General features: G+C 41.7%; 1 protein-coding gene across 1 annotated transcript; it reads right to left on the reverse strand.

The window, feature by feature from the left end:
- Positions 1 to 491: 491 nt before the first annotated feature.
- Positions 492 to 5664, reverse strand: LOC140120668 (aquaporin-12-like). Its single transcript, XM_072139629.1, has 3 exons — positions 5017 to 5664; positions 3159 to 3275; positions 492 to 2251 (listed from the first exon to the last, which is right to left on the reverse strand). The coding sequence occupies exons 1-3, from the start codon at positions 5621 to 5623 to the stop codon at positions 2034 to 2036; spliced, it is 942 nt and encodes a 313-aa protein (XP_071995730.1). The 5' UTR covers positions 5624 to 5664; the 3' UTR covers positions 492 to 2033.
- Positions 5665 to 14624: the final 8960 nt, after the last annotated feature.

The raw sequence follows: 14624 nt of genomic DNA on the forward strand, positions 1-14624 counted from the left end.
TGGCTGTATGAGGAGGAGAAGGACCTGTGGGTGCTGGCTGTAGGAGGAGGAGGAGAAGGACCTGTGGGTGCTAGCTGTATGAGGAGGAGGAGCAGTCCAAGGGTTTGCTGGCAGAGGAAGGGACATACCTACAGGGTGCCGCTGTGTGAAGAGGAGGACCTATTTTTTTCTATCCAAAACCCCTTTCCTGCCAGCTTCGTGTAAACCTGTGATTGAGGCACAGAGAGTTGTGGCTCCTTAGGAGGTGGGACACCACCACAAACAGGTAGCAGCAGGATTTTTTCCACATGCAGCTGTATAACAAACTTTGGATTTTATAAAAACACAACAACTTTTCAGAGTTACACATAGTTAGGCTACCTGCCCAGGAAATCGCTTTGTCTGTGGAAATAGAATCATGTTCTGCTCGATTTCCATGGACCAAGAGCAGTGCAGCGGATGGGAGCTCTTGTATCATCGCTCTTTTAAAAGATGACAACCAAACAGCAGGGTGTGTGTCAATGGCTTTAATTTTCTTAATAACACATCCTGGTAAGTTACAAGGGCTGTTATGTCTGTCCATGTCACTTTCCTTACAAGTAGTGAATGTACAGTATCCATTTGGGACAAGGACTTGGATGTTCACCATTGTTTTCCTATTCAGTGGCTTATGTGGAGGTGAAACGCTGCATTGGGTTTTGGAGGTGTTTTCATATGTGTCAAGATACGGGAATCAGATTCTAGGACTGTGTAACTACGAATCATGTTCTCAAGGGAGGCAGGATAGGGACATGTATGCTGCTCCCAATCACAGAACTAAGTTCGAGCAAGACAGAAAAAGGTTGCCTAATTGGCTAGCTCGCTTTCCAAGTCAAGAAATCACAGAACTACAAACGGCTTGTAGTGTAGCTATAGGGATGTAGAGGTTTGGTGGATGTGTCCTGTAAGGGGATGGCATTACAATGAGCCGCTGTGAGTTTAAACCAAATCTAACATGAAAATCCATCATGATAAAGCAGGGACACGTACTTATAGATCCAGGAACCGTCACTGTGGTAATCTGCTTATATTTGTTATCCATGACCCCCTTCCTTCTGAAATCAACTTTTATAATTATGCTAATGAGACAGAAGTGCTCTACCAGAGCCTCTCGGGCTGTAGCTTCAAAGGCTGTAATACTGTCTCACCATCCCCCTGCTCCATCAGAGGGTGAAACATTGTAGCAGCTTGTAAAGCTACAGAATGGAAGGCCTTCGGTAGAGCCCTTCTGACTCATTAGCATCATGTTTAAAAGTTGATTATAAAAGGATTATAAATGGATAACAAAATAAGATGATTACCACAGTCCCGGTGCCTGGATCTATGACTCTGGTTTATCATGTTCGGTTTTGATGGTAGATTTCATTTAAGATTTTAAGTTTTAGGAATTTCCAGTCTAACTTTGAGTTGCTATTAATACATTTCCCCCCAATATTTCCATTCAGGTCCTAGAGCTTTAAAGAAGACCTGTCAGGTTTAGGGTCCCAAATCGACCTGTATATCATTTTTGAGTGGCCTATGTATAAAAAAACAAAAAAAAGACATTAATACTTACCTAAGTTTGAGCCCAATGAGGCACATCGGACTCACATCAGTAGATTCCGCGCTTGCGCCTTCTCTCACGATACGGAATGAGAAGCCGGGACAATATCCCAACGTCACTGCGCATGTGCCGTACCTAAGACGCTTGTTCAGTGAAGCCGGGTGTATTACATCAGCCGCAGCACGCAGGCGACAGGAGCACTGGGTGCAGGGAAGTACAAATGTTTTTTTTTTTTTAATCTGACCGTGTAGAGGGCGATTTGGGACACAATACCACAAGTCCATAAGGAACTGTGGGTGTTTTATTGTCCCAAATGTCCCTGACAGGTTCCCTAAAAATATCACATCATTCATGCGGCATGAAATATTCCAGGAGCTATCCACATATACAATAACAGAACTGCATTATAGGTAGAAATGAGACTTGTCTCTCTGAGGGGTATCCAGTAGCAGGCTTTCATATTTGGGTAGGATTAGCTACTCTTCTCTTTTGCAGCCTTCTTCCCCTTTGTTTCCGCTGGTTTCTCTGCCACTTTTGGTGCAGACTGGACTTTTTTTGAAACAGGAGACTGAACTTTTTTGGAAGTTTTTGCCTTTGGGGTTCGGAATTTGCTCTTCTGGTTGTAGAGAAAGTTCTTTTGGAAGAGACGTGGGATGTTTCCGTTATACAGGAAGAGAGCCAAAAGCATTCCTAGGAAAAAAATAGAGAGTTCAAGTAGCGACTGAATAAGGTCCATAACTGCCCTGCCCATACTTGGCAAAAGTTTCAAACGTCCAAACATGCGTTGCCATATAGTCCAATTTTTCACACAATGTTATTGGAAAAGTGTGGTCATTGAAATGAATCAGCTAAATCCACCCTAAAATGACACCATTTGAACCTGGCTAATAAAACCAATGTTATATGGACCATCCTATGCACAGGTGTAAGAAGTAAACTATACATGCCCATACCAGGAGATCATAATCATTTCAGTTACCAGGCTTTGTTTCCATGTCATACAAAATGACTGTAATATCCCTTGGACAAGTGATTGCCTCACATTGTCCTTGGAGGGTCTAGTGTTTTAATAAACCCATCCCCAAGGGTGCAGTGAGCGAATAAATGAACTTCCACTGCAGTCCTGAGTAATATATGTGATCAAATTGTGTAATAAACAGCATTTATAGAATGACAATACATATACACTATTGTTATGAATTATAGGGAAAATTGTATTGTCAACTTTTGGCGACACCTTATTTATGACCGTTTATTCGTATGACTATTAGGCGGCATTGACATGAACGCTTGGGTGATGTATGTAGGGCTGCAAGCTTGCACCCCTACATACATCCCCCATAGACGGCAATTGGCGGACTGAGCAATACGGTGCCACACGTACCGCTCTATACATGGGCAAAAGATAGGACATGAAAGGTAGAAAGGTAGGTATTCATGTCCTATCTTTCCCCGCGTGCATGGCCGTACGCCATCATTCGTCTCTATGGAGAGGCTGGCATAAGCTCGTGTGAAATCGCCCTGATGATTCACACCCTAACTCGCATTCTTCCACCAAATAGTCTTTTCTGTAAATAAGATTCATTCTTCTACTCACCAATTAAAGCTCCAGCAATGTAGACAATGGAGTATTCCTGCCAAGTCTTCCCAGGACAGCTGAAGGTCAGGGCGTATGCCAGAACTGGATTGAAGTAACCCGCGGTGTATGGGCCACCTAAGAAAAGAAACCGTGAAACAAGTAAAAAAATGAAGAATAAAAGTTATGGACATTATCACAAAATTAAGTTGAAATTACTAGATTTCCAGTGGATAGTGGACCCAAATTCCAAGTATATAAATGTGTGTGTATGAGTGTATAAATGTGTGCGATTGTATGCACGCATAAAGTTCTATACTCATACATACACATTTATACACTAATACATTCATGCAGCTCAGTAGCTGCTGATCACATGGAAGTAGAAAACAAAAAGCTTGAGATGAGAGATTCCTAGTCCTGCTGTCCTGCCATCTCCTCGCACCCCCTGCCCCGACATTTCTTGTCTCCGTTGTGTACTGTGGAAGATGTGCAATGTTATATACATATTAGGCTGTACAACATGCAGCATAATATGTATATAATGGGGCACATGCTCCATTTATTTGTGCAGCCAGTTGGATGCCGGGGCCCCCTGACACTGTGGGCCCCATAGCAGCTGCTATGACTGCTACCGTTGTAGTTACGCCCCTGCTTCTATTTTCAAAGAAAATGTACCATCAAAATCCTTCATGATACACCAGGACTCTTACACATAGATCCAGGCACTGTGACTGTGTTAATCGCCATATTTATTATCCATGGCCTCCATCCTTCTAAAATCAATTTTTATAACTATACCGAGGGCAGGCGGGGAGGGGGAACAGCAATCTAAGAAAATGGATAAAACTTGAGTTTAATTCATTAAAAATAGCAAAACACAGTTTTTCTATTTTAAATGAATAAAAGAATACAATTTTAAACCATTTTTGAGTACTGGAGAAAACTGTTGTTCTTGAGGATTTTAGATCACTGGGACTGACACGGTTTGTATTAGTTTTGATTTAACCTCCTTACTCTCTCTCTTGTGCACCACCGGGTAACCAACTTCTATCAGTAGTGGATTATAATATAGGTGGTGTTGGCGGTAGCCCGGGGCCCAAGGCCACTGAAACCCCATACCAAATTTTATACTGAAATGAAAAGGACATTCACCCATGAAATCCTTGTACATCTGTTACTGCTCTCAATACACATGTACACAAGAGCCATTTCCAGACCTTTGAAGCTCCTCTTAAGGTCTTTAAACCACAGATTTAAAGCAGACATAAGGGAAACATCCTCCAATCTCCAAGAAGCTAATGTACCATATTTAGGAAGTGAATCCCAGACTTGCAGGGGCAGTTTAAATACACCGCTGACTTCTGTTTACAATCTTTGTAGAGTGAGCTGAATTAACTATGTTTATTTGAGACAGTGTAACAGCTTGTGAAGCTACAGCACAGGGGGTTCTGGTAACTCCCCTCCCCCCCTGATCCCTGCTCATTCAAAATTGTTCCCAGAGATAATATTATGGGCCAGATCTATACAGTTAGTATTGACTATTGTCAGTAGCACATAAGAGAGTATTGTATTTAGTGTGATTAATTCTTGTCGTATGGTTAAGGGGATTTTTCATCTAATCCATTGGTGATCAATATTAGATAAGTGGGAGTCTTAAAACTGTGACCCTGTAGGGGCTGACCAGGGTGCATGTAGCGCCCATGCAACATGGAACTGCTTGGCTGGTTCCAACCGGGAGCAGAATTAGTAGATTGATGGGACCCCAAGGTTTTGGATCCTCATCAATTTGATACTGATGACCTATCTAATAGATCAGTCATCAATATTAATAGGATGGAAAACAGAATCAAAGTAAGTTACTAAAGAAGAGACTTACCTGCATAGGCCAGTAGGGTTACAGTCAAGGCGAGTAGGGGCGCCCTGTAGATCATTCTGGTCTTTTGGAAGCGGAGTAGTATTATATGATAGCAGAAAGCGCTCAATGCTTCAACAAAGATTCCCTGAGCCACTGTGGTTTGTAAAGAAGAGCTGCAGTCGTCTAACATCATCATCTGGATGGTGTGAAATTGGGTCAGCTCCAGCCGCCAGTACTGCCTGGTTAAGAGCCGGGCAGCTTCAATGCCCCCAAACTGCACCACTAACTTAAGTCCAGTGTCTATGAAGGAACTATCGTTCAGCAGGAACTCCTGAAGAGACACCGATGGGTTGGCAGATGCTCCATTAAAAGTGAATCCATGAGCTAAAAACAGCAGAAATAGTAGAGTGGACACCACGTCTGGGCCAAATCCACCGCCCCACATGCCAATCTCCACCAGCATGCGGATCTCCATGTAGGTGGCACATAGCTGCAGAGTGCTGGCAAACTCACTGACCGTGCACCTGTAAATCCGGCCCGGCAGAAACTTCTTCCCAATCCATCGAATAAGCTGAGAAAAGCCAATGACTGAAACCAAGAAGCCCACAACTAAGTTCAGCCCAGCCATGGTGGTGGCAAGAAAGACCGTGAAAACCTTAGGGAGAAGTAGATATACAGTGTAGAGCCCTGGTACACGTGGCCCAATCTGCTACCGGTTGTGCCAAGGACACACATGGGAACCAGGGCAGCTGTGCCAGATACTACAGTGAACACAGCCGGCACTGTACATTAAACTGCAGTATAGCAGTTAACCCTTGCCAGACTAGTCTTTTTTTTCTTCAAAATAATAATTTTTTACTAAACTTAAAACTCAGGAAATTCTGAATTTTTTGTTAACCCCTTTCTGTCCAGGCCTTAAAAAAAACTCAAACTGACCTACACACTTGATGGTCTTGGTTAAGGGCCATAACTTTTTTTTTTTCCTTTTTGTTCATTTCCCTAAAAAAGTTTGTGGCTCTTTTTTCATGACAGATATTATAAATATGGGGAGGCTAAAGTTACAAAAACTGGAGAATAAGTTTTAGTTTTTTGTGCGTATTTTTTACATTATATGTTAGAGGTGAAAACAACCCCCCTGTGAGGAGAAATGTCTGAAGCTGTACTGGGTCTGATCAGACCCTGAAGCTCCATTTACATTTAAAGGGGTATTCCCACAAAGACACAATTGTTACATATACGGAGGATAACAAAATAACACATTCTCTAATTCACTGTTATTAACAAAAAGCATTTCACAGATATAATTCCAACCCGTTTCTATCAGCGTAGGTGTATACATTTTGGTTGTCCCTGGATACGACCATAAACTTTTGACAACGGTTTGCAGATTCCTCTCTCTTGAATGGCTTCTCTTGTATTGCAGGTGCAGGGGGAGAGGCAGGATCCGGAGAGGATGTAGACAAGGACAGGATGTAGACAAGACCAGCTCTACAAACTACAGACAAGATAAGGTCTTGATGGGTGGCGAGGGGGAGGTATAGCAGAGCTGACTGTGTTTTATAGGTGAGATAGAAGAGCAGACTGTGTCTTATATTCATCTCATGACTTTGATCGGTCTCAGATACCAGTAGATAAGTAAAAGTGAAACTAAACCTTGTACCCTGATAATCTAAGCACATTGTCAGCTCACAGCATCTCATAGCAAAGGAGGATCACAAAGTATCTGCTTAGAGTCCCTCCCCACACTCTGGAATATTACACTGACCACCACTGAGTGATAGGAGCTAAAACAGCAATTTAAGGCCCCTTCCACACTAGCGAGTGTGATGCGATGAACTCGCATCACACTCGCAACGCAAGCTGCCGGGAACGCACGGCCCGAACGCTGCACCGTGGGAGTGAACTGACATGCTGAGTTCACTCCCGCGGTGCAGCGTTCGGGCCGTGCGTTCCCGGCAGCTTGCGTTGCGAGTGTGATGCGAGTTCATCGCATCACACTCGCTAGTGTGGAAGGGGCCTAAATGAGTAACATTGTAAAGTAAGAGGTTTAAATGTTAGAACTCCTTTTACGCTTTCAGACCCGGCAGCAGTACTGGCTCTGTTATTCTGAATAGAGCTCCGTCAGTGCTATGCAGTATAGAAAGGAGAAGGCAGAAGTGGTAATAAACCTTGTCTACCTTCTCTCTAGTTTCTTTATTCTGTAGGTTAATACATTCTAAAGGCCAAGATTTTAATTCGCTGTTAATGAAACAACACAAAAGAGATTTTTTTTTGGAGGGTGAGTTTATTTTGTGAATGCAACATTGTCATATACTTACAACTTCTATCAATTCTTTCTGTTGGAGACTGGAAAAACAGTAATGTAAAATGGTCACTAACTTTTCAATATACTTTGTATAAAACAATATGGGAGAACATAAACTTTGCCCGTAAAGTGCTGCCTCCTCTATGTACTTTGGTTGTTATCATTCTCTCTCTTTCTTTCATAATCTGCTTTTACACTATGAAATCTGCTGACCCAATCTCCCTAAAGTGTCAGATTACATAGACGCCCATGGAGAGGGGAGGGGGAAGCAGTGAGTCACAGCAGCTAGGTCCCCTTGAAACAGCGTTCTATGCTGGACTGCAAAGGTAAGTGCTTCCTGAAAATGAGGATTACAAACAAAAAACTGTAGTTCCTCATGTACATACATTGGACTACAGATTTTTTTAAAAGTTAACAGGGTTAAATTGGCTTAAAAGGGAACCTGTCACCAGGGACCTAATTTTCACTAAAGTTGCAAAAGCTCATTACAGCTGCCTTTCTGCTTTCACTACATTTGGATACATTTAAACAAAGTAAAAAAAAACAAGAAAACACATGTGATTTGTCTGTGCTGCAGACTCCTCAGCTCTTGGCTCCTCCCTCCAGATCCTTGTCAGAGCCCACAAGCTGGTGAGCTGACATCGGTGGTGAAGGGAGGAGCTGTACAAAAGCACAAAGGTGGGAGCTGTTGACTGAGGAGTGAGCAGCACAGACAAGTCACATGTTTTTTTAAATGCTTCCAAACCAAAGCCCAACCCCAGGGAATACACAGAAGATTCTGTCAGGGTACAAGGCAAGTAATAACACATAATTATATTGTAATGCAAATGGTTAGAGAAAGACAGATTTGCACTGCAGGTGTAATAAGCTTCTACAACCTGTCTTTAGTGAAAATTAGGTCTCTGGTGACAGCTGCTCTTTAACCCCATAGCGCAATAAGACGTACCCTTACGTCTTGCTGCGCATGGGGGAGTATGAAGAGGGCTCACGGGCTGAGCCCTCTTCATACTCACCGGGCATTTGCTTCATGATGAAGCAAATGCCCGTCGCTAACACCCGCGATCGGTGCTTGCGACCCCGCGACCGGGGAGCGGCGATCCGTTGTCATGACAGCCTCGGATCACATAAAGATCCGAGGCTATCATGATCTCGGCTATCTATTACAATGTGCGATCTGCACATTGTAATAGATGGTATGCAAAATCCCCATATACTGCCATACTGTAGTATGGCAGTATATGATAGGATCAATCAGACAACCTAGGGTTAAAGTACCCTAGGGAGTCTGAAAAATAGTAAAAATTTTTTTTTAAAAAAAGTATAAAAAAAAAAATTATATTATAATATATTATATATTATATTAAAAAAACATAAAAATTCAAATCACCCCCCTTTCCCTAGAACTGATATAAATATAAATAAACAGTAAAAATCCTAAACACATTAGGTATCGCCGCGTCCGAAAATGCCCGATCTATCAAAATATAATAACCGTTTTTCACTGCGTTTTACCCCGTAGCGGAAAATAGCGCCCGAAGTCGCAAATTGCATTTTTTTGCCATTTTGAAAAATAGAAAAAATTCTATAAAAAGTGATCAAAAGGTCGCACAGTCCTATAAATAAAAGCGTTGAAAACGTCATCAGAAGTCGCAAAAAATGACACCACCCACATCTCTGTACACTAAAGTATGAAAAAGTTATTAGCGCAAGAACACTGTAAAATGAAGAATTTTTTTTCTGTACAGGAGGTTTTAATTTTTGTAAATGTATGAAAACATTATAAAACCTATACAAATTTGGTATCCCCATGATCGTATTGAACCAATGAATGAAGTAGACATGTCATTTGGGGCGCACAGTGAAAGCTGTACAAAACAAGCCTACAAGAAATGGCGCAAATGTGTTTTTTCATCATTTTCACTGCATTTAGAATTTTTTTTCCGCTTCCCAGTATATGGCATGGAATATTTAATACCATCACTACGAAGTGCAATTTGTTACGCAGAAAATAAGACATCACACAGCTCTGTACATGGAAAAATAAAAAAGTTATAGATTTTTGAAGGTGGGGAGTGAAAAATAAAAACGCAAAAACGAAAAAGGGCCTGGTCCTTAAGGGGTTAAAGCAAAAGTGCATTTATGCATCAAGTGAATGAAAGGATGGGTGTTACAGCTGTGCTCTATGGGAAGCAGTCTCACATGTGCAGAGATTAAAGGAAACCTACCACTTGAAGTGGTAGGTATAAGAGGGAACTACCGAGCACCAGCTCAGGGTGAGCTGGTGCCGGAGCTTATTTTTGTTAGTGTTTTAAACCGCGGTATCGCAGCTTCGGCCATAAAGTTTAAAAAGTGTTTTAAACCGCGACACTGCGGTTTAAAACACTAACAAAAATAAGCTCCGGGACCAGCTCACCCTGACCTGGAGCTCGGTAGTTCCCCCTTATACCTGCCACTTCAAGTGGTAGGTTTCCTTTAAGGTGGGGTAGTTGGGTCTACTATCACAATTCAATAACTCCTCCTCATAACAAGGATAGTTCCCCAATACTCATGTCGGACATTCATGGTTGCTGTCAGGCTCCCACTGGTTGGATCTGTATATAGGCTGTTCACACTGCAATCATTTTTTTGAGCCTGCTATGCTCTAACCTCGCTGCACAAGAAACGGGGATGGATAAATGTGAGCTGGTGAGGGCTTCCTTTTGCGACAGGGTGAGAATTGGGGTAGTGTGAGGAATTATTAAATTGGGGTAGTAGGTTCAGCTCTCCTTGCTGTGTAATCTCTGCACATGCAACATTGCTTTCCATAAAGGAATTCCTACCCCTCTCCATCCCCAAGCACAAGAGTGGCAAGACAAATCCTTTTATATTAGTTCTTTAACCCCTTAAGGACGCAGCCATTTTACAGCTTAAGGCTCAGCCCGATTTTTTGGATTCTGACTTGCTTCGCTTTATATGGTTATAACTTTTGAACACTGTTACTTATCAAAACGATTCTGAGATTGTTTTTTCCCCACATGTTGTACTTCATTTTAGTGGTAAATTTTGGCAGATAAGTTTTGCGTTTATTTACAAAAAAAAGAAAATATGATGAATTTTTTGAAAAATTTGCCATTTTCGAAATTCTAAATCATCACGTTTTCAGGCAGATAGATTTACCAGCTAAATAAGTTGCTGAATAACATTTCCCATTTGTCTACTTTACATTTTCATAATTTCTGAAATATCTGGATAATTTATTTTGACGTCACGCGGCTTACAAATAGAATATCGCTTTTCCGGATTTTCAGAATTGACTATTTTGGGGATAAATACAGTTTTGAATGAAATTTTACATATTTAGCATCAAAACCCCCTATATAATCTACCCATTTTCAAATCTGCACCCCTCAAGCTATCAGAAACAGCTTTTACGAAGATTGTTAACCCCTTGAGATCTTCATAGTAATTGAATCAAAATGGAGGTGAAATTTAGAATGGTCATATTGTTCCCTTATACGTTCATTTAGCACCAAAATTTACACATTTCCAAAATATAAAAAGAGAAAACCCACCATACAATTTGTTCTGCAATTTCTCCTGAGTACAAAGACCCCCCACATGTGGCTGTGACTTGTTTTATGGGCGCACAGCGAGGCGCAGAAGGGAAGGAGGGCGCTGCAGCTGCCAGGATTTTAGTTTCCTCATTGGCCCCTTTTGAAGGCTATAAAATTTTCGCTTTTTCGTTATTGGGGCCATGTGACGGCATTTTTTTTGCGGGATGAGATGCTTTTTCCATTGTTACCATTTTGGGGTTGGTATCACCTATTGTTGAAAATTTAGGAACTTTTTTTGAGGGCAGGAGTAGAAAAGCATCAATTCTGTACTGGATTTTTGACTTTTTTTTTTTTTGGTGTTCACCGTATAGCCTAATAATCCTGTTAGCTTTATTCTATGGGTCGATACGATTACGGGGATACCAGACATGAATATATTTTCTTACGTTTTACTAAATTTGTCAAACAAAACCCTAATGTGGGGAAAAATCTATAATTTTTGTATTGCCGTCTTCCAAGTGGCATAACTTTGTTACGTTTTTGGCTACGGAGCTGGTTGATGGCTTGTTTTTTGCGGGACATGTTGTACTTTGCACCAGTATCATGTCTGAGTACATATGGTTTTTTGGTCGCATTTTATATCATTTTTTGTGGGATTGAAAAGGTAAAAATCATAATTTTTGGAGGGTTTATAACAGTTTTTTTTTACGGCGTTTATCGTGGGGGTTCAATAATGATTTACTTTTATTCTACGGGTTGTTACGGACGCGGTGATACTATATATGTGGGGTTTGTGTTATGATTTAGACTTTTTTTTTGAGTTATATGTCTCTTTATATGTTTTGGGGGTTTGGGGCATTTTTAGTGATTTATGACTTTATTTTTTTATTGAATAACTTTTTTTTTTACTTTTTCACTTTTATACCATGGGACATGAAGAAGCAATCTTCTGATTGCTTCTTCATGATAATATTCTGCAATACTCATGTATTGCAGAGTATTATCAGTGTCAGCCTATGCACTTGCATAGGCTGGCACTTTGCCAGTAAGATGACGTCACAGACGCCATCTTACTGGCAATTCTTGCTAGTAACTCTGGGGTCCAGATCGGACCCCAGAGTTACCATAGCAACGATCGGCGCCCCCCGAAAACGGTTCGGGGGGGCCGATCGTGGGGGAAAGACCCCCCAGATACTTGTTAGATGCCGCGGTCGCGCTGACCGCGGCATCTAACGGGTTAAGCACCCGCGTTCGGAGACAACTCCGATCGCGGGTGTTACACTGGGGTGCCGGCTATTAGTTACAGCCGGCACCCCGTGTTTCCCGATGCCGGTTCGGCTCTGATCCAGAGCCGAGCCGGCATAGGAGCCGTGGCGGATATATCCGCCACTGAGCGCTAAGTCACTGCGCTCCGTGGCGGATATATCCGCCGCGGAGCGTGAAGGGGTTAACGGTTTGAAAGGGAACCTGTCACAAGCATTTATACTACTCGCAGATTCCCTGGGTCAGACTTTGGCAATTTCACATAAAATAGGGAAATTCTACAGTAGAAAGGAGATTTCATACCCTGGCTGGGTTCAGTGGTATAAAAATCTGGTGAATGGGTCATTTTATGACTTTTGTAGAATGAATATTTTCAAAAAATGTTTGTGTCGCTTCACTGTATAAGGGTTTATTATCTGTGGGACAAGCTATAGCTTTCACAACGATGAGGGATACATCCAGTTCCCATTGATCCCATTCTATGACTTGAGGGGTGGGGGATAATAAACAGAATTTCAGCAAATTTATGGCATTCAATATATAGGTCAGCAGTTGAGTCTATGGAGGAGGAAGTGGGAGGGGACAATGTAGGAGACAAGAAAGCCCAAGGTGCAGTGTGTACACCGAGGTACTTATGGAGCAAAAAACTCTCTAGTCGCTGCAGTCTGGACTCCTATCTTGTCCTTCACACCTCCCTCCCCATAGACTTGAAAGAAGTCTGGATGTTCTATGTTGCAAGTTTGGATTTTTCATTTCTTAAAGAAAACCCGTCACCACATTTTTCACAAATACAGCTGGTGGCAGGCTCCTATAGACCCACCTTCTTTTAGCCAAAAATTGTTTCCCCTCAGATACCATGCAAGTTTAGAACTGATTTTATGGGTATCTATAGAGCGGCATGGCCTAATATCATGTGACCCGGGTGACCTCATCACAGGTCTTTTAGCCTCTTATTAGCTGTACCCCATGCACATATCTGACCACATAAAATCACTTCTACTCCTCTCCATGAGGGCTGCTGTGGTTTGTTATGTGATAGGATATGCTGTGATTTCATGAGATATATACAGTTTGCAGGTCCTTTAGCCTCCTAACGTTAGCAATGATGTCACCCTGGTCACATGACATAACATTTGTCCAAAAACACTCTCGCCCACTGTGCATACATGTGCATCTTCCACCAACACCAATGACGAGACCAAATCTTCTAAAATAAAACAAAATGTTTATTCCAAGCAAAAGTTGACGCACACAAATTGATTCAGTAGTTATTGCTGTAAAAATTAAATAAAAAGATGGGATAAATTAAACGAGACAGGAAAAAAAAAAAAAAGAGGAGGAGCTGCAGAGGATGGAAACCACAAAAATATGTAACATCTGCATGCAAAAGCTATGAGGAGGAGGAGAGGAAACCTAAGACTACAGAGAAGCATCTTGGATTCTTAAGAACGGAGACCACACTCTTTCATCCATGAGACATTTGACGAGTCGCATGATGAGGATTCAAGCAACCACAGTCCCGTAACCAGGGACACAGTCCTTATGTGTCGCCATCTTTAGATATCAAGTCTTTCTTGGTTTAGGAGAAGTTGCAAGAACCTAGTTCAAAGTGCCGGATATGTTTGCAGTCAGAGACGCTGGTTCCTGAAGACGGTCAGCTTTCGAGTAGTAGTTCTGCACCCGAGACTTCGAGGGGAAAAAAAAAAAATAATTCCAAAGTCTTTCTAAAGCACCTTCTACGGAAACCCTGTGTAAAGTGTGAAAATGGAGATCTCCCTTCAAGTCTCAAAAGATAAAAGGGAACCAAGGTATTGCCAATGCAAAGAAATCACAAGAAATGCCCTATGTTACTGTTAATGCAATCTTTACAAAAACGCACAAAAGGACACAACATTCACATATTCAACCTCTAGATCCCAGCTATGTACACGCGTTTCAAAGCATTAGGGGAGACTACACCTTCAGGGCACATTTACTTCAGAAATGAATAGAGCAGGTGATCAGAAAACTTTGTATTTTACTTTAATAAGAAAACATTCTATGTCCCATTTTTTTCCCTCACTCCTTTTATCCTGTAGTGAGCAATGTATCCGAAAGCCTTCTCATACTATATACATTGGATAGATAAGAAGAAGAGGCTAAAGAGTAACGCTTTACAGACTCAATATTTCGCTTGATTCAGAGAAGCAGATCCAGTGACTATAAGGGGTTATGTTTTTAGTTACTTTGTCAGCTTCTCCTCATCCATCAACTGTCTCTATAAGAACAGAGGAAAGCAGATGCTAAAAGCAGGAACAGAGGAGAAAAAAAAAAAGTGTATTACGAAGTTTGCCATCATCTTCACTATTCAATTATGCGACTGTGTGAAACATTTAGTCATGCCTTAAAAGGGCTTCTAACACCAGGATAAAGGACTGTATGCAAATGAGCCTGAGGGGTTCCAGGCTCCATAGGTGTTAAGGTAGCCTGGGGCCCCTCAGGCTCATTTGCATACAGTTTGAAAGATTGAAATATTACAGCCACCTTCA

The sequence above is a fragment of the Engystomops pustulosus genome, chromosome 3, assembly GCF_040894005.1.
Source record: "Engystomops pustulosus chromosome 3, aEngPut4.maternal, whole genome shotgun sequence".
Taxonomy (NCBI): Eukaryota; Metazoa; Chordata; class Amphibia; order Anura; family Leptodactylidae; genus Engystomops; species Engystomops pustulosus.